Source organism: Durio zibethinus, chromosome 1 (genome assembly GCF_047325235.1).
Source record: "Durio zibethinus cultivar Kanyao isolate XHJ-2024 chromosome 1, ASM4732523v1, whole genome shotgun sequence".
Taxonomy (NCBI): domain Eukaryota; kingdom Viridiplantae; phylum Streptophyta; class Magnoliopsida; order Malvales; family Malvaceae; genus Durio; species Durio zibethinus.
Window position 1 is genome coordinate 4144627 of NC_143162.1, and position 26556 is coordinate 4171182.

Sequence of the window (26556 nt, forward strand, 5' to 3'; positions counted from 1 at the left end):
TAAACCCAAAATTCTGATACATCTTATGTTCTTAATTGAGTCAGAATCAAAACTCATAAAAAAAAAAAAAGGAAAAAAAATAGGGTTCAATCATCAACAAAATAAGCGTGAATCCAGATTAAGATTAATAAAACAAAATTGTTGGTTTAAATTGGTTTGGTCCAATAGATCCCCTCATTTTTATGGCCACGAATTTCGCAGCAAACAGTTTATGATAATTTAATGTTTAAAACGAGTCTTTTGTCTGCCAAAACATAGCCATCGGCTATTGTGACAAGTGGACTGAAACACGCGAATGATAAATTTAGAAGCGGCGTGCTTGATGCCGTCTGTGCCTACCTATATAGTCAACATTGATTTGTTTTTGTAATTGAATTTGGATCCTCAATTTCGTTTTTACTCGATAATTTAAAATAAACAATTATAAGTTATATATTTAAGATGATTATAATAAATAATTATAAGTAAAATTTAAATTAAAAATATTTTTATTAATAAAAATAATTTTTAATTAATTAAATCAATCACTTATTTATATATATCTAATAAATATGCTTGAATGGACCATCAGATGTGGTATTTTTGAAACCCAATTTAGTAGCATTATAATTACTTTTTTCAGTTAATCTTTTCCCTATTTAAGAATAAAAAGTTGGGTCGACAACATAGTTAGCCATATTGGGTTGCTGTTTTAAAGGTTCTCCTTTTTTTTTTTTTCCTTGTTAAAGTGTGTCCTAATAGATAAATTTTAACTTTAAAATCTATATTTTATGAAGCAAAGTATGATTAATAAGCATTTAGAGAATTAGAGTATTAATGGTGTGACAAACCAAGATGTAATTGTTATTTTAAATAATGTTTTTTTTAATGTTTTTCATAATATATAGTAAGGGTTTTTTAAATTAAGCTAAAATTTAAAAAAAATTCATATATATTATCATTTTGTTTAAATGAACCTTTATATTTTATTATATCTGAATAAATTTTTAATTTTTTATTTGTATTCAAATAAAATTTTAATTTATATATTAATAAACTCTTAACATAAATTAATTTTTTATTTGAAATAAAAGTTAAATAAATACAAATGAAACGATCAAAATTTATATAGATACGATAAAAATATAAAAATTTATTTTAAATAAAATTAAATAGTTCAAGAGTTTTTTAATATTTTAATATTTTAAATTAATTTGAATAAAATCAGGCTCAATCTAAAGAAAGAAACCATGTCAAATAAAAAATCATGGATTTTGGCCAATTTTTCTTTCCAATGACAGTATGAGTGGAATTTTTTTTTTAAATGATGTGTAGATTAAATGTATATATATTTTTACAAAATTGTGTAGATTAAAAGGTAGATATGCAACAGAATAAATAAACTTGTAGCTAATAAAATGACTCAAGTAGTAATACCATGATTTAGAGTAAACAACCAAACGAACCAAAAAAGTCAATACTTAACACCAAGGTCAATAGGAATCGAACAAATGAGTGCCTTGGCGAAGCCTTTCTAGTTAAGCCCAAGCAGACAGCCCACACTTTTGGGCTTTCATCCTTTCAACGAACCAAAACAAAAACCAGATCATTATTTATAATTATTATAATACAGTTAGTCAATTATAATTTAGTATTATATAAATTTTTAAAAATGTATCTGAAATCTAAATTTTTAAATGATAAGTTTTTATATAATTTTTTTATTATGGTTAATTAATTATAATATTATATTAAAAATTATAGTTAATATGTTCACATTTCAGCTCATGTGGTCAACGCTCCATAATGAACGAGCCTCGTGCCATTAACTATGGCGAGTGGCAAGTTGGAAAGGGAACCATGCCAAAATTCCATACCCTAAATTTGTGAAGACATAACAAAATGATGAAAATTTTCTTACTCCCAAAATACAATTACTCGAAATCAAATCTAAATTTACGAATTTTTTTTGTTTTTTAGTGAACTAAATCTAAACTTATGAGTTTTAGACTTTATAACATTTAATATATTAATCTAACATAAAGTTACAAATGTTATTCTTTCAAAGATTCAATCCAATTAATGTAGGATGTGATGGGATGCGATTAATTAAAGCTTAACTCAATAACCATTTTAAATTGATTATTCTTGTCATTCAATCATGCTTAAAACAATATAGTATATTTTTAATTTTATACATTTTATTATTTTATACTATAAATAAACAATTAAATTTGATGCCATCAAATCATATGATATTAATTCTGTTGTGAAAAAAAAAATCATGATTTCAAATAATAAATGAAATTGGAGTATTTTGGTTTTTCAAGTTTTTTTATAATATTGTTAAAAATAAATTACATATTTTTCTTAAAAAAAATTACTCACTTCTTAAAACTACTATATGTAACATTTTTTTTTCTTTTAAAACACATTTTTTCACACCTTTTTTTTTCTTTCACCCACGGAAGGTAGGTGCACATAATTCTTGTATAATATAATGAGAATGCAATTCAAATTCAGAATTTATTGTATTGACCTTTACGGAATTTAAAAAAAAAAATTGAAGTTTAATGTATTTAATATTAAAATTTAAATTTTTTATAAAATTAAAATTTTATGATTTTTAATATAAAAAAATTAAAAACATAATAAAATATATTTTAAAATATAAAAAGTAAGAATTTTAGATGTAAAAAAAAACATAATTTTAGGATATATATATATATATAAAGAGAGAGACAAAGAGATGAATTTTTTTAAAAAAATTCAAATCGAACATAAATATCAAAATGCTTTGATGTACTGTTTTTCTCCCAACGACTACAATCGTTTCATTCCTTGATAGAAGAATCTTAAATTATTTTTATAATAAACGAGAAAGACAATTACTAAAATGTATTTTTTTTTTTCCTTCATGATTTGATTTTAAAACCATTCACTCAATTGAAGTGTTAACTTCAATTATTTTTATTTTTAATGGCACATGGATCCCTTATACTATATTGAAAGGGTTGTGAGATTAGTTGAGACAGAATTGAGATGTGTCAAGTCCTTGCTCTTAAAAACAAATTATGCGTTTCTCATCAATCATTATCAAGGAAAAAAGAAATCCCAATGGAGGGTTGACAAGGGACACTTTGGATAGATAGATTGGAGGTTGGTTTGTGAACATTGTAGTTCCAAATGGCCTTCTAAATTGAATTGTAAGGTATTGCTGAGGATTTGATTCTGGCTCAACAAGCCTCATTCTTAAGGGTACATTTCAGACGGTAAAAATCTCTTTTAATCACGCATATCCAAATCCTTTGACGACCCATTTTCACACAAACAAAAAAATTAATATTCATATATAAAAATATATAGAAAAATTAAACAATTAAAAACAATTTATATAGAAAAATCAAACAATGAAAAACAATTAAGATATTCAGACCCGGCCGTTACTAAGTTGTTCTCTTTTTTTAGGGTGAAAGTTTAGAATTGTTTCACAAATACTTTCTTTTGGAATGCCAGAGGCTCATGGTGAGGCTCTTTCCTGTTTTTAGTTTTGGGTTAATCAGGGAAAAAAATGGGTAGAGAAAGAAAAAACCCTTTTTCCAGTTAGGAACAGGGAATTGCATCTTTGGCTTCATTACCAAAAGAAATCCTTTCTGATCAATCCCAATCCGAAAGCAATGTACGAAACTATATATTAATTCCTATTGGTTATTGTTGATTCGTAACAGAATCCTATCAGTTTCATTTCTACAAGCAAAAAACATGTGGCTCCCTAGCATTTGAATATGACCATTGCTTCTTTATTCAATATATATAATGAAAGAGACAAAAAGGTTATTGTCTTAATTATTAAAAAGGAGTTTTTATTTTGTATTGAGGTTATGGAGATTAAACCTTGATTATTAAAACTAAAAATTTAACATTCTAAAAAAAAAAGTAATTGTATTCATAGGGATCTATCTCTCTAATGCAAAGTTTCAATAGTGTAATTGCAAACCACCCTCCATTGACTTGCTTAATGTCCTGAAGGACAAAAGGGAGAAAGGAGAAAAAGAGCAGAGGAAAGGAGGAGGGAAAGGAAGGGTGAGGGTTGAAGGAAAAGTTTCATTAAAAGCACATCATCAAGGAAAAAATATACCAATTTTGCCTTATCTGTGCCTGTGTAACAGTAAGACAGAAGCAATCCATTGAAGAAGTTTCATTTACAATTTCGTTGTTTACAACTCTAGCAATTCATTTCCCCCACTCCAAGTTAAGCATATATTTCTTCTATAATCAGAAGATTAACTATCTATCTTCTTTAATATTTAAAAATCTACAATGAAAAGTATTTTTCTTTAAAAAAACAAAAAAAAAAGTACTTTAGATCAGTTATTATATATATATAAAAAAAAAACCAATCAAATTTAACTAATAACAAAGAACTAGTCAGGACTCTTACAAGCACAGATCAACAAGGAGAACTCAGCTCTTTCTTTCTCCTTCTGTTCCAAGCTGCTGCTATTTTCTTCCAACCAAAGCCTGCTATCCAACCCACTCCTTGTTCTAAACATAAAAACAGCACAGCCTGATGTTTGATTAAAGAGCCAATCATGCAAATCCCACATCATATCCACCAATAATCCATCCAAGAAAATTATTTGGTTCCCTCTGAAATTCCATCTCAATCTCTTCACTTGAAAAATCTTCTTCTGGTCAATGCAGACAGACAATACAGGATTTCTACAACCTTGTTCTCCTCCACTGCAGTTGATTAAAATGTCATGAGCCAATCCTGTATCACAGAATTGTGCCTTTGTTGAATAAACAGTACTGCCTATGAAATTTTCACTTCGTGAAACCAATGAGAATTTTGGAGTTGCTTCTTGTTCTGATCGAATGTTTTTGACATTTAGTTCTTCATTCATATCCCCAAGACATAGACAGAGTTCTGAGTCAACTAAAACTATGACAGAAAAGTTGGTACTTGGTTCAGGTCCGTTGATATACCGAGCATTAGAGATATCCCAATAGACTTCAATCTCTGAATTGCAAGATTTGAATGTTTTGCTGCCTTTTTTCTTTCTCAGTTGGTGAGAATTGGAGTTGAATTTAGATGGAGTAGACAGGCTTTCACCAACGTTGATCGTTAAGCCTTGGCCTATTAAGTTGTTGCACCATGTGAGGGTGATCAGAAGTTTTCTTTGAGAGGAGATTTTAGCTTTGTATATACACGTTACAGTATTTGGGGTTGAAGGAGCAAGGTTGGGAGAGAGATAGGCCTGACCTGAAGGCCCTGAACAATAAGAGTCCGACACTTTGATGGCGTGTTCACTGTAACAAGATGCTATGCTCCTCATTGTTGAGAAAATCCCAGAAAGAAAATGAAAAGGAAGATGAAAATTAAGATTTTTTTCCCTTCAATTGGAATATATGCTGGAGAAACAGGGAGGCAAAAAGAAAGAGGTGTTACTCTTCCTTGCGTCAGGCACAAGAAAATGGAAACACTGATTAGTTACTCTTCCTTTGTTAGGCTACTGAAAATAATTGGAAGATTGAAGGTGACAAAAGATTAGTACTCTCCTCTGTGTGTCCCATGTGGACTGTCTTTTCTATTTCCCAGTGGGAAAAAAAAAAAAACAAAAACCAAAAACAGCCATAGAAATGAAAAGGGCAAAAAATAAAAAACTGAAATCCATGTTCCAAGCCAGCCGTGTACATTAAATACGATTCTATTATCCTTAAATTTTCTTTTATGAAAATTACAAGCCAAGACCATTACTTTTTGTTCTTTAGCTTCATGTGCCTGTTCATTAGAATGATTAAATTAATATCAATTAAACTGTTGACTTGATCCCACACTGGCAATATAAAAATATTACTCTCAATTCTGAACTAATAAAAAATATACATTGATGCAATAACGAAGACTCGGCTATCGGTTCCTAGTTTTCTGTGACAATATACCGTTATAATATTGGATGAATGGGAATAATAAAAATGTAGTATTCTAATATTGGATGAATGGGAATAATACAATCAATTTAAGTCTCAAGGTACAACCAAAACAAGAGGAATTTGATTCATAGACTTTATAGACACATGGGATTGGGGGGTGACTTTGAATTCTATTGGATAACATGGGTCTGGACTGATGGTGATGACGATGAATTAATGATAGTGAGTTATGGTCCCATAAATTAAAATCTTTCTTCAGATTCACCTACTACAGCTAAAGACAACAGTGACTGAAGTGAAGGATTCCCCATAAGCCTGGCTAGCCTCTTCTCTCCATTACTCCTTCAATATCAGTTACAGAATAAAACCTGAACTTTTTTTGTTCTGAAAGAAATGTTATAAAAACCAATAGGAAAAATACAATTCAGACATGAACATAAGCTTTTCACATCCTCAAATTGTAAAATAACTCCCATTAATTGTAATAATATTTACATGATAACCGCTTAACCTATTTTTGTAGTGAAATTTTCGAGATATTTCATGGGAAATTTTCTGTTGTTGATATTGATTTTAGCGACTATTGGGTTCATCATTTCCATTAATTCCTCTATTTTCCCCATCTCAGCCATTCATCATGTGACAGTTACAAGGTATGGGTGGATGTGATGTGATGAGTAGAGGGAAAAAGGTAAAAATGGTAAGTAAAATATTTGCTGTATCGCAGTTTTTTTTTTAAGGGCTGCGTCGGGATCTACCTCATCAAATTTTTACAACTACAATTGGGAAACGTTTTTATTACAGAATTAATAACGAAAACCACCATAATTAACTAATCAAAGACATGGCAGCTAGGCAACAGTTTGGACATGATTACTGATTGGACATCCTTAAAGATAAACAAGAAACATAAGCCGAAAGAAAAAAAGTACCACTATAGGATTTTTGGTTTGGGATAGAAGCCTAGGATTGCAGAATATCAGATGGAGTAAACAAAGACTTGATTCAGCAACAAATAAGATGAAAAGATTGTTAGATTCTCGGAGATTTTTCTTATTCTTCGAACAGGTTTTTGGAGAAAGTTGCTTCCATAAAGGGAAAAGAATTTGCATAGTTGTTATGAAAATGACATGGATTTAAACATTTAATATGAAAAAAAATGCAGACAAATATTGTACTATAATTTCAAATATGTGAAATGTTTATTAAGAGATGTTTCTAAAAGTGATGTGTAGGCATTTCTCATTTTTGCATACCAATTCACAAAAAGTTATGGCGTTATTACATCTTTGGAGCTGAAAGTGGACACAACAATATTTTCCCATATTGTCTTTCCCATAATTACCCATGAACTGTGCTCAAGATGTTGGGGACCACATTTGATTTCGAGGTTCTTCAACCTACGAAGTTGTCATAGCAGAAAGCGAGTAGGAGTTATATTCCATTGTGACAATTTAACTATGATGTTCAAATACAGCCTGGCATCAAGCAAACACCTTAATCAAGTAAGAATCTAGGTTTTCTGATTTCTGAATGCAATTTTCATTGAATATTTTTTTTAAAAAATTCCCTGGACTGTAACAAGTTTTACTTGTTTCTGGCTGTAAGTTGCAGATTTTACTCAAAAAACAACAAATGTTTGTTCATATCAATCAGATAATTTGAGGATTTGAGGATTTGAGGACTAATTATCTTAAAGTTTAAGATGATAGACAATAACCCAAACTTCATATTTAAGATTTTACAAAACAGGTTAAACAGACAGATAGCATGTCTGCTTGATCATGGTCCAGGGCATAAGAGGCTAAATTTTGGATCACCATTCCATTAGCAAACAACCAGAATTTAATACACAAAACTCATCTGCCTTGGATCCTCTCTATAACAATCTTTTGAGGTTCATGAATCCATGTTAGAAAAACACTAATGCCATGTTGCAGAGTTTAAATGTGCAACATCACCTTCATCATATTCATTGCCTACGATTAACTACAAGAGCAAATAAAAGCCAACTGAGAGTTATTCCTTTCTTCTTTAGGAACTAGTTCACTCTCTCATTCCAGGTCAGGAAACATCCATTCTTGCAGTAAATCTTGAAATTTACTTTTCTTGCCTTGCCTTCATTCCCAATCCCAGGATTGCACAAGAGGACAAATTTTTAGAAAAAAATAGTAACAGGTTGTGACAGAAAAAAAAAAAAAGAGTTTGAACTCCTTCAGATATTCTGTATGCATCTTCTGGTTGATATATGGCCCACTTCTATGCATTTTCAAACTAACTAATGAAAAGTGAGTTTCAGCCAGCTTCACCTCTCTGTGATATTGAGTTTTGGAATTTATTCTTCTACTGTACTTCCTGCAACTTGAAGTCTCGATCTGAATGTTATACAAATCATAGAAATAAGATGGACAACACATTTGGAATCCATGATCAGAAACTGTTCATTCTCTTCAAGCCGAATTGATCACATTATTTTCTCATTTTGGCTTCATCTTTTTCAGGATAACCCCAGCCTCCAGAATCAGAAGCTACTTTTAGCAAAACAAAAGCCAAGTTGATTGCTAGCCATAAAGAGAAGGAAAGCCATAAAGAGAAGGAAAGCAACTTCCAACCTCTCTCTTACAATAAAAGAGCTTGGTACCAACTTAACTAATTAATAGACTCATTATATCTCCATCTCAACTACTTGAAACTATGTTCTTCAGGGCATCAGATGAAGAATACAGTTTCCAAATTTGTATTTCAATCGGAATTAGCGGAAAAGACTCCCTTAACTGGGCAGAAAATTAAGTTGGATTTCTTTTCTTAAATTTCAATTCCCATATCTATACTTTATTGCACTTAATGGGAATTAAACACCTAGCCTATCACCCCCTTCAAATTAGTCAACTTACATATAAATGGTTAATTAAAAGAGTGCATTAGGCTCCATTACTTAAGAAACCACCCTCTCCTTTCGCCTACCAAAAACCTTAAAAAAAAACCATTTTCAATCAAACTTCTTTCCATTAAAAGATCAAATACCTAACTGATTATGCTGGGATGTTTGAGTGGACCAATTATAGTGAACCTTATTCAAGTATGCTGAACAACCTTGGCAAAACGTCACCATCTCATGCAAGTTCCATGGGGTGGATTTTCTAATTCCACCTTAAATTTTTGAGTGGACTGTGATTTCTGGATGCACCAGCAACTCAATAGAAAATAGGCATCATCGATAGAAAGGGCTAAACCTCTTTACTCCGTGGTTGTCCACTCAAATTTTTTATCCCTTACAAACCAAAAGACGGAAAAGAAAAGGAAAAAGGAACCAGTATATTGCAGTATCAGATGTACATATGAAACAAATTTGCTTGTGTATTGACCGATCAATTCAGAAGCAAACCTTCTGTTTTATAAGTCCGAGTCAAGTCTAGAAATTAGCGCTTTCCTGCCAGTAAGGAAGGAAAGAAAAAGACTGAAAGCCGGAAGAGGTTCAGCAATGACTTTTTGTGGACTCAAGAACATGAAAACACAAGGTGCCTTTCAATATCCTTTTTTTCAAATCCCCATTTTGGTCCCCAAATCAATCTCAACAGGTCAACTAATTAGATACACCAACCAAAGGACTTCTTCAAGTTGATATCAAACACTTAAACTACCACCTCCAATGGCATCTTACTTATACCTGAGAACATGACTATAATAAATCTATTAACTCCAGTTAAGGTGCTTTAAGACAAAAGAAAAAGAATTGCACCAAGTACTTGCTGCCTAGCTGACATAAATGATCATATCTGATACAATCAATAACAAACAGGTAAAGGGGCAGACACCAGAAAAACAGTGACAGTCATTCATTATTCTTAGCACAATTTCTTACATGTCAGGCTCAGGCACTATATCTGAGCAAAACTGGAATTCTAGCACTGAGAAAAGAATTGGATCCCCTGAAGAAGACTTAAGAAAACAGCCTTCAGCCAAAAGCAATTGATATCTCAATGTTTACAATAATTACCACTCCCATTCCACTATGTACTCTGTATCCCTTTCTGCCCTAGAAAATTTTTGCAGGAAGGTCTTTTCTAGTTGAAGAATATTATGACAACAGTTCCTTAACTTTGGAGTAAATGGCCAGCTGCATCAAATATCATCTATTCTAGCGTGGCTTACTTTTATATTTATATCTTTATCCCTTGTGTATGTTAATTAGTTCATCCATTTGCTACTTCTAGAAGAGAAATACTAATATGATGGCCAATTGGTTTTAATCAGATTTAATATAAAACACTGTCAAATGGATTTCTAAGGTAGAAACTAGAAGGATTCTCCAATGATTTTCAAACTTGCAGAAGCTCATTAACGAAAATCATTTCCAACTTTGCACTCAGTTATATAATTGTCATAGCATAAATTGCTTATTTGTTATAAATTTTTTGCATCACTTTAAAATTGATGACTTGCTTTCGATGGACAATGGTATTAGCAATAGCCTCCACGGTTCCAAAGTTATCATTGAAAAGAGACAAAGGTCAAATTTACAAACTGATTAGATGAAAAGAAAAACGAAAAAATGCTAGGAAAGGGTGAAACAAGTACTTTTCCTGTTGTAAAAGGTCAAGAAATTGAGGACTATGATGGTGAAAGGTGACAAAATATGATGTCCAATTATTATGAATGGTGTAAAAATATATAGTTACCCCTTGGGTACAAAGGAAAGAAAGAATAAAGCCATAGGAATTGTTTCTCCTCCGACTCCGAGAATGATACATAGGAAAGTTCTGACTGAATTTCATGTTTGGGCTTAGGAGTCTCGTTCTGAGCTGCTTTTTCTAATACACCTGAGGCTCTTTTTCTAGTCGGCCCATGTGACTATCTTCGGCTTTTGACATAAAACATAGGAAGGACAAAGATTTGAGTAGCAAACGAAACAACCGCAACATATCAAAATTTACAGTATAGATAATTGCTAATTTTTCGGAAAACATATGAGGCGCAACTTCAAATTAAAATTAAACATATATATAATTACAAAAATATATTCGTTCTAAACACCCCAAATATGATATTGTAAGTAAAATGAAACAATTAATGATGGCTGATGAAAGTGAAAAAACCTACTTACTAATTTAAGCATAAAGAACAAACGTTGAATCAACTTGTGCCCTGTCTCCATTTTTTTTTTGAAGTACCTGCCATTGGATCCATTTTTTTATACAAACAATATGTATAAGATTTTTACTTGTATCGAGTTTTAAGGTGAGAGATTTTTACTACACTATCATGGTTGTCGAGGACGAAAATACAAAAAGGTGTAGACAAATTCATCCAAGTGTGGCCCACATGATCCCACGTGAAGAATCCACCATCATCGACATAAATAAAAAACACTATACAAAATTTATATAAAAAGATCGTCAATTAGGATTAGCTTGGTCCCATGATCCCATTACCATCTAGAAGAAACCAAAAAAATCCCAAAAAACAAAAGACAAAAAGTTGACCCCACATCTGCTAGGCCGTCTAAAGTTAGTGGTGTTCCTCAAAAGTTTTTGCCAAACCCCCCACTCCTATGTCACTGCTTACGTCATCATACCAATATTGATTTTATTTTTACTTTTAAAATGTTTTTTCTTAAAAAATCGAATATGAAATTATAATTTTCTCGAGTTATCGACGACTCCCACTGCACATCTCGATCGACCTAAAGCTAGCCGATCCGAGATCCTTATACGGGCCGGATATTACACCACCCGTTTCTTCCTCCAAGATCCGCTTCAGTCCTCTCTTACTCATCCACATCTTGTAGCTTCCAAACCCGATTGCCCCGATCAAACATATTGCGGCCCCACCTAATAGCCCAATCCCCACTCCTAAACCTGCATCCACTTTTTTCTTTCTGGCACCTTCCCTCATTTTAAAGTACCCCACTTTACTATCATCCGCCACTCCCAACAGGGTTTGGACCGGGTAATCCAAGATGTAGCAAAACCCGGATGCATTATTATAAACGGCCCCAAAACAACTACAATTCTTTTCACACGAGTCCTCGCATTCTTCCAAAGACGACGTTGTTTCATAATTCATTAACTCCTTAAACGGCACCTCTACCCCTTCTCTTCTTAAAACCTTGATGTCGTTTTGAGTTTTCGGGTCGGTACACAAATTATTTAAGTAGGACCCGGAGCCCAAACACTCACCGGATGAGAGCTCCGTAGTATTGTCCAAACAAGAACAACCCGACCCGGGAGTACACAAACCGTACGAACCACAGGGATTCGGCAAGTCACAAGTTTCACGAATAGCTTGGTAATCCAAAACCCAACTTGACCCGGCCCAGTAATAAGCTTTGAGGTTCCCGTCCGGTTCTAACCGGACCATAAGGAGTCCATCAAGGGATCGTTGGAAGCTGTTAAAAGATTCAACATCGACCGGGGTTGTTCCATTTTGGTACATTCCCAGCCACCCATCTGAGTTAACTTGGAGGTGAATCGGTCCATTACCTTCAATAATCCGAGCTTTGGCTTGTAAAGCTTTGTGCTTCCAATAAATTTGGTCAGAATTTGAGTCAAATTTAGCGTACAACCCAATGAAATCGCTACCTAGACGCATTGAATACAGGCCATTTGAAGAAATGAGGGTCATGGTAGAAGTGAAATTTTGAGTTTCCACAAGGGTATTTGTGGGAAAATCGAAACTTTGCCATAAAACAGTAGGGTCGTTGCTGTTGTCGAGGTTTTTTTGTATCTGAAGATTTGAATTATTAAGTAGGACAAGCTGGTCACCTTGGGTTTCAGTTGACCAAAACACCTTTGTCCGGCTATCTGCAATCACAAGACTGCCATTGAAGAAGACTTTCGTGCTGTCTGACCAGCGAGCCAAGGTGGTGGGGTTGGCGAGCCAGAGGGGTTCACTGGAAGGTACGTGCAGGACGGCCAGAGCTAGTTGGGTTGAGTTGAATCGGAGGAAACCAAAAGAGAACTTGCCTGAGGAATCGTTAAGGAGAGGTTGGAATGAGGGAATTGAAGGATTTGGGGTGGCTTCAAAGCTTGTAAGAAGCTCTTGGGTGGCTGCAGCTTCGATGCATGGCCATGTCGACGTGAAAAGAAATGAACTGATGAGGAGAGAAAGGAACCGAGTCGAAATTGGATGAGTCGCAGAGTTGAGTGGTCTTTCCATTTTGGGAAGAGATCGAGAGACACAGAGAGAGAGGCTGAAGAATGAGAGGACGATAGAAGCAGCCCTGAGAGCCCATTTATAGTTACTATATAGTCACTAGGCATTATGAACTAAAATTATTTTATGATTTTTAATTCGATAATTAGGGTCCTTTTAGATATATTTTCAATTTTTTTTATTAATGTTAAGACTTTAAAAACAAATTAGGTATAATAAAGAAATCGAATCCACCGAAAGTTGAAAAAAGAGAGCGTTTAGTTTTGGGTGAAGTCTCTATATGTATGATGGGCTGTTTGCAAGTTGCAAGTTGATCTTCAAATAAATGCTCTTATTCCCGTAATAGCACCTTGGTGTTGGTGGGAGTTCCAAATTCAGATATACATATGTATATATATAATATTATTTTTGTTTATTTATGCCTTACATTTTGAGTTTAATTGATGCCTATTAATTTGATGTACAAGGGAAAAAATAAAAAATTAATTTAAAATTATAATATTTTATTTGGTTTGAATTAATTTTTTTATTTGATTTGACTTAAATTTAAATATTAAAAATATATATTAAATTTAAATTGAATTTTAAATTAAGAAGTGAAAAATTAAAAAAAAATGAAATCGAATCAAATTATATATTTTTATTAGTTTTTAGATATATTTTAAATTTTTATTAAATAAAATAATTATTTTATATATAAATTTATTTAAATGTATGAAAATTTTATATAAAAATAATATATAAAAAATTTAAAAATTAAAAATTAATTAATTAAACTAAATCAATAAAATTTAATTTAAATCAAATTATAAAAAAAATCAAATCAAATTTAAATTAAAATTTAAAAATTTATGATATTATTTATTATAAAAAATTAAATCGGATTCGATTCAATTTAATTTAAAATATTATAAGTAATTTTTTTAGTATCTTAATTCATTTTTCTGTTCAACAAACTTCTCTTATTTTCTTTTGACTGCTCTATCTATGATTCAACTTGATAAGGGAAAAAAACATGAAAATCCTTTTGAAACTGGCACGTGTACTTGTGCTTATGTATATCCCTATATATGTGTCTTTTCCATAATTTTCTAATCTTTTTTGATTAGTAAGCATGCATGGGCTTAAGCTAAAGCCAACTTTTCGACTTTTTGCAGTCCTTTGAAGTTTGGTAAACACACGACTTCACAGGGATTGGAGAGAAAGCGAAACACGTATTGATTTTAGATTCTAGAAATGTTTGTTGGGATTAAGCTACCGCTTTAATTAATATATTTGACTATGAAAAATAGTAAATATATATATATATATCAAGCTAACATTCAATCGCATATCTATAATTTAAAATTTAATACTTGCAGTTATTTTCTTTATCTTCAATCTGTCATTTCTCATATACAAAATAAAAATAAAAAATATAATTGAACAGTCATGAGATAGCAAAAGTCAAACCAAAATTCACAACGTCGGAAGAATCAAGCTCTTTCCCTCAACAACCCATTAAAGACTACTGAGTTCTCGTATCTCTTTTTTTTTTTTTCGTAAAGATCCACTATTTTATAAATTTTATTAATAAAATTAAAAAGTTAACATATATTTTATTAAAACATATTTAAAATAAATAATAAATTAATATGATAAATAAAAAATATAAAAAATTTCTAATCTTATTTGAATTTTGTAAAACGCTGAACAAATATCACAAATTTAATATATTTAAAAAAATAGAAAGGAAAAGCTTTGTCCAGTTGACATGGCCATTTCAAGCAATAAATTCATGAGATACATAGTTGTGAACTTCGGGCTGGGGAAAATGTGAACAGGATTGAGCTTCAAAGTCCAAAGCTTTGGCAATTAAGTGAAGGGTTGGATACAAGGGAGAGGGTAGCTGAACAACTAACAACTTTTCTTTTGCCATTTATAAAAGCCATCATCATATAACACGACCAAATTACTAAATATTGCCAATACACAATAACCCACAGTACTACGTGTACTCTCTTTTAATCCATCTTTCTCTTCCGTTGCACAATTTCCTTTATTTATCCTCTTTGAATGATTTTGACCTTTATGTTTAAGCCATGTTTCTCTTCTATTCTAAAAATAGCCCTTCACCCATTAAATAAATTATTTTTTTATTTTTTAAGTTATGATCAAATTTAAAATTTAAAATTTTTAATTTTGTAATCGATTCGAGTATTATTAAATTAGAAAATGCTGTCACCCTCCCTTTTTATTTTAACTAAATCTTACCCTCTTTGAAGTCATGTATCTCCTTTTTCTCCTAAAACAAAATTAACCTCCTCACCGCCAAAGCTCTCATCTTTCCCTTTGTTTCAAACGTTGTGTGCACTTGGATTTAAAAAATAAAAATTAAAACAATAAATTAGACATGTCAACTAAAATCATTGCTGCAAAGTCCGCAGCCTTTCCTCCAAATAATGAATGACCTATTTCAATGTGCCATTCTAAAAGCCCTTTTCTTTTCATGCAATTTTAACTTTTTTTTATTACATTAGGAGAGCAAAACTTTAATATAAATAAAAGAGAAAGAGAAGATTTTGCTCGAAATCAGGTTTTTAATATATTTTCAAACATCTTTAACCATTAGGTCAAAAGCTTGGGGATAATTTTAACTTAATGCAGACACATGATACAATCGCTTTTGAGGTGTGCATAATTCAATTTTAATCAAATTAATTGATCGAATCAATTTAATTCAATTAATTAATCGATTATCGAAATTAATTTCGATTGATTGATGAAAATAATTTTTAAAAAAATTTTGATTTTTAATTAATTCGATTCAAAAAATCAAATTAATTGAATTAACCGACATATAATATAATCTAATTATAAAATAAAAAATACATGAAATGGATTATTTAATTTCATAACTTGTTAAAAATTTTAACATATATAATACTTTGATATTTGAATATTTTATTGGATAATTATATTTAATTTGTTTAAAATATGAGAAATTAAAAATTAAAAATATAATATAATTTAAATATATTTATTATTTAGTTAACCAAAAATATATTTATTATTCGATTAACTGAAAAAATTAACCGAACTAACTAAATGAACACCTCTAATCACCATTCATTAAGAAAATGAAAAAAAATCTTAACTAAGGATCGTTTTGTAGAAAATTAATTTTTAAAAAATAATTTTTTTTATTTTTTTTATATTTATTTGATAAAATATTAATTGGTTAAAAAATGATTTCTTAAATAACAAAAAATAGATATTTTTTAAAAATTATTTTCCCTTTTGAAAAAGAAAAAATAATTTTTAAAAATCCATGAATAGATCTTTTATATACTAGTAGACTGTGCTATTATATAATTCAACTTTGTCGCTTTTCTGGTAGATAACACAGTCTAAGCTATTCAATTCAAGAGAAAGAAGAGTTAATTCTACACAGAACTAAAAAGAAACTTTGCAATTGATGACTTCCTTCAATACTATAATTTGTTTTCTTAATTATACTACTGCCGCCATTGTTTGATCAGTCGACTCGAGAGCTTGACCCCTCACTATAATATTATATACAGTATTATACTATTGTATCTGTAATGTTAATGGTTAATTGATGAATCAGTTGGCTCGTGGGCTCTTATATATTAATCACAACGTCCACCGGACCTTATTTTTGTAAATTATATAAACCTGCTTTAAAATTCCTGTGATACAAATTCCAAACCAGCTAAATATTGAATTATTAAAAAATTCAAATTATGTAGCAATGTTGCCAAAACTGGATCAGATCGGCAATTCGAATTAATTAAGGTGAAAAATTATTAGAGTTTTAAAGTCAATTGATAATTAAATTGATTAAAAATCGATCAACTTATCGATTGAATTAAATTGAACTAAATTTTTAATCAAATTTGATCGATTAATACAACTTCGTTTGTTTTTGAATTCGTGCATTAGTCTTAATTGAATAATTTGTCGGTTGAATTGAATTGATTCAAAATTTTTAATTGAGTTTGATTGATCGAATAAGATAATCATTTTTAAATTGATGTTTTATTTAAAATAATACTGAAATTTAAGATTTGAACTTTGATATCTTAGTTTGTAATTAAAATCTTTACCATTTAATTTATGTTAATTATTTTACTCTGTATTCACTACATTTAATATGTTTTAATTAACACAGAACTTAAAGTCCGAACAATAACTCTTCTGGTGAATTGAACTGATCAAATTGATTCAACCAAAATTTGATGATTCAAACCGGTTGGATGATCAATTAGAAAAGGATTCGCTCTATTATTTAAAAAATGGTGAAAGTTTTTTACTATTTTATTTAAAGATGATAAATATACTTTCAATTGAATCTAAGATTAATATTTATTCAAATCATTTTTATTTATTTTCTTATTTAATTTAAAATCATTAAATTTCAATCATAAATTTAATTAAAAGTATTATACCTTTGGATAAAGTAATAAAAATGTCTATTACTGTGTACATTCACCTTCAGTAAAAAAAAAAAAAAGTATATACACTACTATAAATATTAATAGCAAATTATTTAATTTATTAATTAATTAATGTAAGAGAGAAGTGATAATTTACCAAATCAGTATTTTTGCAAAGTGAAAGAAGATGACAATACGAAAAGCAATTATAATGGGATCCCCACTTACTCTTAACGCAGAAGAAAACCAATTTTTTAGGTTTTACTTTGCAAATCCAACTCATTTAACAAATTAAAAAAATATACATATATTAGAATCCAAAAGAAATCAACGTGTTCCTCATGATTTCATAACCATATATATAATATTATTTTGACTTCCGAATTTCTTTTTGAAATTTCGATGGTGTTGTGTCAAATAATATTTCTAGTGACAAAAAAAAAAAAAAAGAAGCTCATTTCTAATCAATATTCTTGATGTGGTTGACTGCATAATTTTTTAGATTTTTTAATGAAAAATCCTTATATGAGCAGAAGCAACTATTTGTTGTAATTAAAGTTTTAATAATTGAAATTAAAATCCAACACTCTACTAATATATTTCATGGCTGATAACCAAGAAGCAGCTAAATGATAATTAAAGGATGTTTCTGGGAATTCTGATATTCAATAAATGTATGTGCCACAAAGATTCAGTCGTCCAATAAGAAGGGGGTATGGGTTGGTTGTTTTGGCAAACGTAGTTGGGCTTTTGGAGGCCCTTCATTTACTGGCCTTTGTTCATTTTGTTGGCCTTTAAATTCCAATCCACTGATTCTTGTGACCCACAGACATTGATGCAAAATTTGATCCTCTGAGCATCACAAAAATATTGGGATATACGATCATCTGCTGCTTGATAATCGGTTGGACCAACTGTTGTCTAAATTTTGGTGAAAATAAGATATTAAAATTTGTAGGTTGTGAAGTTCGAATCTCATTAAATTTTTTTTGATATATTCATCATCCATTTCCATTCTTCTTTGGTAATAAAAACAGAAGAAAATATAAACAATGTCATATCCATTTGGATCCATATCTTCTATCAAAGATTTGATTTTTGAATTCTGCTTTGGCTTCTTTCTCAGTTACTCCATAATTTTGATAATAAGAGCAACATCTGTTTCCACTGCTTAGGAGTTGAACTTTTTGGAAGCTATGAACCAAATAAATAAGTTTATTGATCCTAATAATTATGTGATCTGTTAATAAAATATTAAAATTTTAATTTTAATTATCAAAGTTCAATCTTTAATAATAGGATTCTAACTTCTCATTAGTTGTATATTTTATATAAAGAAAGTCACAACTTGGTTATTAAAAAAAGGGTGCAAATGTTGAGATTTAATTTCAAACTTGATGTTAAATTTTAAAAATAATTATATAAATTAATTAAGTTAAGTTTTGGTTTTTTTTTTACTATTATTATAAAAGGGAAAAAAAATAAAGAATATTGAGAGTGGGAGTTGAACCCACGCCCTTTCGGACCTGAAACTCCATTTTTTGCCTCCAAACTTCTTTTAGGTACAAATGCAATGGGAAGGATGACAGAAATCACATCTACATATGATCTCAAATGGCCTTAAACTAATTAAGTAGGTTGAAAGTTCCACTTAATTGGGGGCTTAAGTGACTGTCATTCTCTAACCTAAGCCCTGCAACTTGCATATAGGAAATGCCTGTAATTTCCTTATGTAGACAAGCTTAAAATTGACCTAACCAACTTACAGAAAAGTGGCCTGTTTCTTTTAGCTTTTTTGACCTTCAAAGCAAATGATCAATGTACAAATTGCAAACAACGAGACGGTTGTGATAATGACAGTAAGCAGATTCTTTTGGATGACAACTATTGCCTAACATTTTGCTGGGATAAGGGCTGGGGTCCTTAAAGTCATCTCAACCACATATAGGTATGCATATACAGATAGACAATATCTTGGCTAAACTGATATGGGTACAAGATAAACTGTTGGGTTGTTCAATAAACATTAGCCAAATAAAACAAAGTCAAATGTTGTAGTATCATATTATCAGCATGTAAAATTAACAAAGCCTTTGGAGTTAATTCCCCTGGCTACTCACTTTCATTTGGGTAAAAATGATTGATGTCTTATAGGAGCATACAGATTGGAAGAGGAAGAGGTTAGATTAGAATTAGAAATATCCATTCTCCATTTTATTGATAAAAGTTTCAATTAATGAAACTACTCTTTTGAGTTATGAAAGCATAGGACTATCAAATTGAAGAGTAAACTAAAAAATTATATATGACTCATTAATTCGTTATATTGAACAATCTATAGATATTCATACACATGTACATATGTATATATACATATATATGTATTTAGGTATAAAGGGTTTTAATAATTTCTGGGATTGTGTCTATATATATGTTCAAGGCTATACAATTTAATTAAGAATGGCAGTGATGATTACAAAGGACCTGTGTTTTATCTAAGAAGGCAAAGCTTGTTGTCTTTGTGCCTATGAATATATAGAAACAATATTCAGTATTTTAAAGAAGCCTCTTTTACTAATGCAGTCATGAGCTTATAATCTTGTCAAAGTCTATCAATAAGCAAAAGTCGTCAATCATACAAGAAAGAAATGAAATAATTGAGAAAATGTGTCGGATGGTGGAGGCATATATATAATATGGCACGTCTACTCCATTTTAAAAGCATTTCTTTTCCAATATAAAACGATGGACGAAGGGTTAATAAAGAGAGAGAAAGAGAGGATCTGTTCATATATATATATATATATATATATGTCATAATTAACGATTCAAAAAGTTGATTAGGTAGGTGCAGCAATCAAGATGCAGTACTTTGGTTCAAAAATTCTATAGTTTGGAATTCCATGCATGAAAGATATGAAAGGCCTAAAATTCAATCTAAGGTCCCGCAAGGTTTTTCATTTTTTGTTGATTGCATGTTGAAATTTGAAATACATAGAGGCAACGTGCAAATCATGCAACAGTCAAAACTTTTATCTGATCTGCCTCCTTCCTCCACCGATGCTTCAGTCTGAACTGGAATTTGATATGAATAAATGCTTAACGTTCAACTCTATCATCATCAGTTGTTGACGTTTCTCATACTCAGATTGTCAAAAGGAATTTTGTCGATTTTATAAAAAAATTCAATGACAAAATTTATTAGAAAAAGACTTGTAACAAATCAATAGATTAGTTAGACATCGAGGAAGAAGTGTAAAAGAAAATATATATGCAGAAAAGAGTTTTCCTATAATTTCTTCCGACCAGAACTAAAACGTGCTGTTTTTAGTGTAAGAGGGATTAAAGAGATTGAATAGATTCCAGTGCATTGGACTTGGAAAATTCTAACATCAGTGTTGGGGGTGATGAACACAATGACAAAGGATAAAGCAAAGCCAAAAAAAAAAAAAAAAAGAAGAGAAGTGGGTTAGAAACTTTTTCTCCTCCGTTAAAAAACCTACACTTGCCACCAAAACGTCTAATCCTCCATCTTTTTTTTTTTTTTGGTTTAATTTTTCTCTGAAGCAAAACTTTATCGGACAAGGATCCACTGGTAGCTTATCATGATTCTAAATTTTCAACTCGTGAAAGCATCAAACAAAGTGAGCTAGCTTTCACGCGGTTAGACTTGGACAGTAAACCTTTAGCAGTTCAATTATTGAAATTAAATTCAAACATTGAAAGGTATTGCATGGTGTTTTTATCTTTTTGCTCATACAGTAGAGTTGTTTTATTCATAAAAACAGTCCAATAGACATAAAATCACCGTATGAAAACACAAGATAATAACAGCATCCCAACAGAATAAACTGCTACACCTACGCCATGAACAATTCTTCTTTCTCCACCCCCATCTGTGTTCTTGAATCAGCCAAACAATTTTCTTCCCTGAATGTATGTATGACAGAAACGTTTCCAATCTGTTTTGTCAGTTTGTCAATCTCATTGAAGGTATGCCATTCACTCCAAGGTCTTGCTTCAGAATTACTCACCCAAGAAATAGCAATCTTCAAATCTGATTCCACAACCAGTGGCTTATCTTTGACAGGAGTTGACATGGAAAACATCTTCAGAGCAGAATTAATCGCCATTAACTATGCCACATTAGAATCCAAAATACCAAGTGATCCAAAAAAATAATCCCAAAGTAACTCCTGTAGAATCTGAAAGCACACCCCCATATCCTGCCTTTCCAGGTTTTCCTTTCGATGAACCATCGACATTAAACTTCAACTCGTTCCCTGTAGGTAGGCGCAGTCCATACGATCCCTTTCCTAGTACAGCAACCTCACATTCCCAATATCCTTGCTCGTAGGCTTGTTCCACCAACATGCCTCCTCAATACATGTATTACCTTCAATGGCTTTGATCCAATAAAAGGCTCTCAGTTTAATAATGAATCGAATTTCCTCCCCTGCCCACTTCTTTCCCTCAAGAACAAATTCATTTCTAGAAGACCAACTAGTTGCCCCACAAACAGACAGCCATCTATATCTTTCGTTAGTCCAACAAAAGGCCCACATTGACATTGACGAATTCAGATTCATTGCATGGGTTTGATTTTAGATTCATGAAATTCAGCAAATTTAAAGGACAAGTAGGACCAAGAATTTGTATGACAACCTTAGATTTTACAACACATGTAGTGATACAAATGGAAGCAAGCAAGGTCAGACTTCAATATTCCATATATACCTCCTAATTTCTCACTTTCCAAATTTCTCTCTCTCTCTCTCTCTCTCTCTCTCTCTCTCTCTCTCTCTCTCTTTGCTTTCTCTTTTCTTTTTAGTTTCCAATACCCAAAGATTAAAATTCACTGATAATTTGTCTTCTATTTATTGGCTTAGTAGCAAAAAAGCCTTAAGGAAGACATTTGAGTTTGAATTCGAACCAAGCCATCCTTTTTCCCTTTTCATGTAATAGGTTGTTGCCTTCCTTTAACAAAAAAAAAAGGAAAGAAATTCACTGATAATTTGTGGTTTTAAATCATGGGTTTGAATCTCATGGAGTAACAAACAATTGTAGAAAATATTGAGTTTTCTCGTGAATGGGGGGCTTTTGTCATGCTTATATTGCCTACTCCAAAGACAGAAATAGACATTAGACAAGCGTGCCACTAACTCCTAGAGTTTCCCCTTTTCTGATTCTTTGTCGTTGAAATTTAGGATACCTTTTGCTTGTTTTTTTTTCTTTGGCATCGGACTTGCAAATTACAAACCAATGACGCCAAATTATCGTTCTCCTTTTGCAATTTCAAGGGGAAAAAAAATCAATTAACATGATAGAGAAAGCATATATTTAAATCACAGTATAAACTATTGTTTCTTCTTTTCCTGGTGTCTTTACTCAAAGAAAGTATATAAAACTTGATCCCAACTTTAGAAATTGGCTTGAAGAAGACTTGGACTTCGGTCTATTTCATTTCCTCAAATTGGTCTGTTAAAAGTAATTTAAAAATTAAACAAGCATTGAAAAAAATAATATTATAGTTTAATATTATTATCTTGACTTTAAGGAGCATACATAAATTGAAAGATAAACAGCATTATCTACTTAATACTTATCTTATACTTCATAGTATAAATCTAGCTAGTTAGTTGGTGAAGCTAAGATTATTAAGTGTCGTATTAGGACCATCAGATGTAAAGAATTTTAAAATCGATAAAAAATTAAAAGAATCACCATTAATTTTTTTTAGGGTGTGATTGATTACCTAAAAGTTTATTTTTTTAATAAAATTATAAAAACGAGTTTAAAGTTTATCAAAAAGATAAATTTTGATCTACGAAAACAAAGTTAGATTCGAGAGTCGATTACATGTGAAAAAGTTAGCACCCCCACAACGCCCATAAATTGGTATCATTTAATCATTCAGTATTGGATAAAATGGTTTCGGTTTGAAATTTAATACTATAAATTCCTTTTTTTAAAAAAAATTAATTTTATCAAAATTTCTTATTTAGGAGTATCGAGAAAATCTCTAAGTTAAATAATTATCTTAAAATTCTCCAACATCTAAGCAGAATTTAAAGTAACTTTTTTCGCTTGAGATTTAATACAATATTCCTTAAAATGAAAATAACATTATTTGTAGAAGATAATTATTGATAACTTTCCAATATATAGACAGAATATTAAGAATTTTTTTTTTTGAAATATTATTTTTATTTTTTTTCATAAACTCATGTTTTTAAAGTAAAAAATTTACGTGAAAAAGTAAATGATGGAACTATCAAATAGTGAATAAAAATTAAAGGCATAAATACGCAAAACAAGTGCAAACAATAGTAAATAGATATGTGCATGACAACGAATGGTATGTATGATGGTGAAATGTAATTTAAAAAATGGATTCTTAAATATAATGAGACCATTTTGACTCTCCAATATTTAGGCAGAACTTAGGTATGACTATTTATATTTAAAATCTTATTTTATTAGTATACTTTTATTATTAATTATTGACCCCATTGTTAAAGCGAATTAAAAGCTCATGAGAAAAACTTAATGGAATAAGATTTCTTTAAATACCCAATCATCTATGCGGCATTCGAGAATAAATTACTCCACTTGAGATTTTCGTACATATCTTTAAAGTTTTGAAATGGTTTTGAGTATAGGTTTAGGTCTAGGCTTTAAGACTTGGTGACTTTCGGGCAATGATTCGAGATTTTGTACCAATGTGGGGTTATCAGAATTTTGGGTTTTAAAGTTTTGAATTTTAGGGTTTAGAATTTTGGATTTTAAGGTTAATGTTTCAAGTTTTTAGGTTTAGGCTTTTGATATTAGAGTTTTAAAATTTTGGGTTTAGGTTTCGAAGGTTTTGGGGTTTGGATTTTAGGGTTTCGAATATTAGGATTTTGAATTTTTAGGGTCTTAAAAATTTACGTTTTGGTTTTAATTTTTTTAATTTCAAAATATGAACATCTCTAAAAATCTCTAACATCTAGGTCGACTTTCAGAGCAAATTTGATTTTTTATGATTTTTCAAAAATTAATTAAAATTTTTCATATATTTTTTTATAAAAATTTATTGTTATTATTGTTATTATTACTTTTCAAAATTTTTTATATAATTTTCCAACATCTAGGTAAAATTATATTTTTTTTATTCCCTCCAACATCCAGGCAGAAAAAATAAAAAAATTTATTATTCTATTCTTATTATTATTATTTTTAATCATTTTTAATATATATTTTTAGTTATTATTCTAGTTTTTTTTCATTTTATTTTTATTAAAAACAATCAAATATTTATTTTAACAAATTTTAAAAAAAGTATCATGCATGAATATTAAAAATAAAACTCAAAATAACAAAAATTAGAAAATAAAAAAAAATAAAAAAAAACCTAAACCTAAACCGAACCGATCAACAGTTTGATCAATATCAGTTCAGACGAGTTCGAACCGATTCACTGACGGTTTGTCTGGACCAGTTGAAGGTTAGTTGAAGCGGGTCGCTGGGTCAGTTTGTGTGGATCCTGGGTCAGATCGATGTCCATACGCGAATCCTCATTGGCCTAAAATGACGTCATTTTGGGCTTTAGCTTTCTATATAAAATCTATTTTTTAGCTCATTTTAACCTTTTTGCCTGAAAAAAAATTCCAGAGCCCAAAGAGAGCTCTAGGGGCTCTGTCAATGTTCAATTGTCGGCGTCCTTGCCGTCGTGTCGACCTTTGCACCTGCCATCGCCTAGGTCACCGCTAACGATCGCTGTTAGTGGTCGTTAGTGGTCGAAAAACACAAAAAACTCCCAAACGTTCACCTCAACGTGATCTTTTCAGATCCGATGTCCGTTTTGACAGAAACAACCTTGATTTACGTAGATCGAGGCTTGAAGCTTTTGGCTCCTTTTTTTTTACAAAAAAAAAAAATTGACGAATTTTTTTTTAATTTTTTACATGTGGCTTAGCATTAGGTTCCTTGTTGATTCGACGATGACTGTGTTTTTTGTTTGTTATTTTTTTATGGATTTTTTCGTGGTTGGTTGTAAGGGGTAGGTGACTATTTTGGGATATTGGGTGATGTCACGGTAGTGTGTTTTGGGGCTAGAAGCGTTGTGGGAAGTTGAGACTTTTCTGGGTAAGGGAGAGTTGAGGGTTTTAGGTATGAGGGCTTTGATGGGGGTTGGTCCTTGGGTAGAACACAGAGGCTCCCAAGGATGTTTGTGCACAAATGAAGGGAGAAGAAAGATCGACGCTTAATCTATGAGGTTTGAACACATAGGCTTCAAGGGATCGATGGGTCGTCCGTCTGGTAGGAGAGGTCTGGTGCCTTAAAAGGGCTGGCCTTCTGAACGTCTAAGGCTTTAACTCTGGTAAACAGAGGGTGAACATGGTTTGCAGGTTATGATGAAGGGACAGGACGGGGGTGGTAGTGCTGGCAGGATATGGGTGATCAGAAGGGTGGGTGGCCAATGGTGCCATGCAAGGCACCACTACCACCCCAGTCTGTTATTTTTTTTTGTTGTTTTTGTTTTGTTTTTTTAAATTATTATATTTTTATAATAATATAAAAATATTAATAAACAAAACTTGAAAACAAAAATTAATCTAGTAGATTCGAAAAAAATTCAATGTCTACAGCTGTCCTTCTTTGCACATTACTGAGAATCGAAAAAATGGCAAAAACAAAAACATCAATTTTGTTTGGAAACAAATCGTGAATTTTTCAAAAGTTTTTTTTTTTTTTATTTTGAACCACAAGTCAAGTGATAAAGAAAATGACCAAGACGATATCGCGAGTCGAGAAGTAAGAAAACGATCAGGACAACACCACAAGTCAAAAAGTAAAGAATCGATCGGGACAACACCGCGAGTCGAAAAGTAAGAAAATGACCAGGACAACACGTCAGTGGAAAAATAAAGAATTGATCGGGACAACATCACGAATCAAAATTATGTTCGGAGGTTTTAAAGATTATGTCCGGAGGTCTTAAAAATCATGCCCAGAGGTATTACAGAATCGACTGGGATAATACCGTAAGTAGAAATTAAAGAAT

The 26556-nt window shown here is 31.0% G+C and overlaps 2 protein-coding genes across 2 annotated transcripts; both read right to left on the reverse strand.

Annotated features, from left to right (window-relative positions):
- Positions 1-4096: 4096 nt before the first annotated feature.
- LOC111310594 (uncharacterized) lies at positions 4097-5687 on the reverse strand. Its single transcript, XM_022910067.2, has one exon. The coding sequence runs from the start codon at positions 5316-5318 to the stop codon at positions 4404-4406; it is 915 nt and encodes a 304-aa protein (XP_022765802.2). The 5' UTR covers positions 5319-5687; the 3' UTR covers positions 4097-4403.
- Positions 5688-11147: 5460 nt separating this feature from the next.
- LOC111310991 (D-mannose binding lectin protein with Apple-like carbohydrate-binding domain-containing protein) lies at positions 11148-13478 on the reverse strand. The gene has a single exon (XM_022910371.2). It carries the CDS (start codon positions 13072-13074, stop codon positions 11566-11568), a length of 1509 nt encoding a protein of 502 aa, XP_022766106.2. The 5' UTR covers positions 13075-13478; the 3' UTR covers positions 11148-11565.
- Between the last annotated feature and the right edge of the window lie 13078 nt (positions 13479-26556).

What these genes read in the sequence shown, in the direction of transcription:
- LOC111310594 (XM_022910067.2), bottom strand. Translation starts at nt 5,318, where the DNA reads ATGAGGAGCATAGCATCTTGTTACAGTGAACACGCCATCAAAGTGTCG.
- LOC111310991 (XM_022910371.2), bottom strand. Translation starts at nt 13,074, where the DNA reads ATGGAAAGACCACTCAACTCTGCGACTCATCCAATTTCGACTCGGTTC.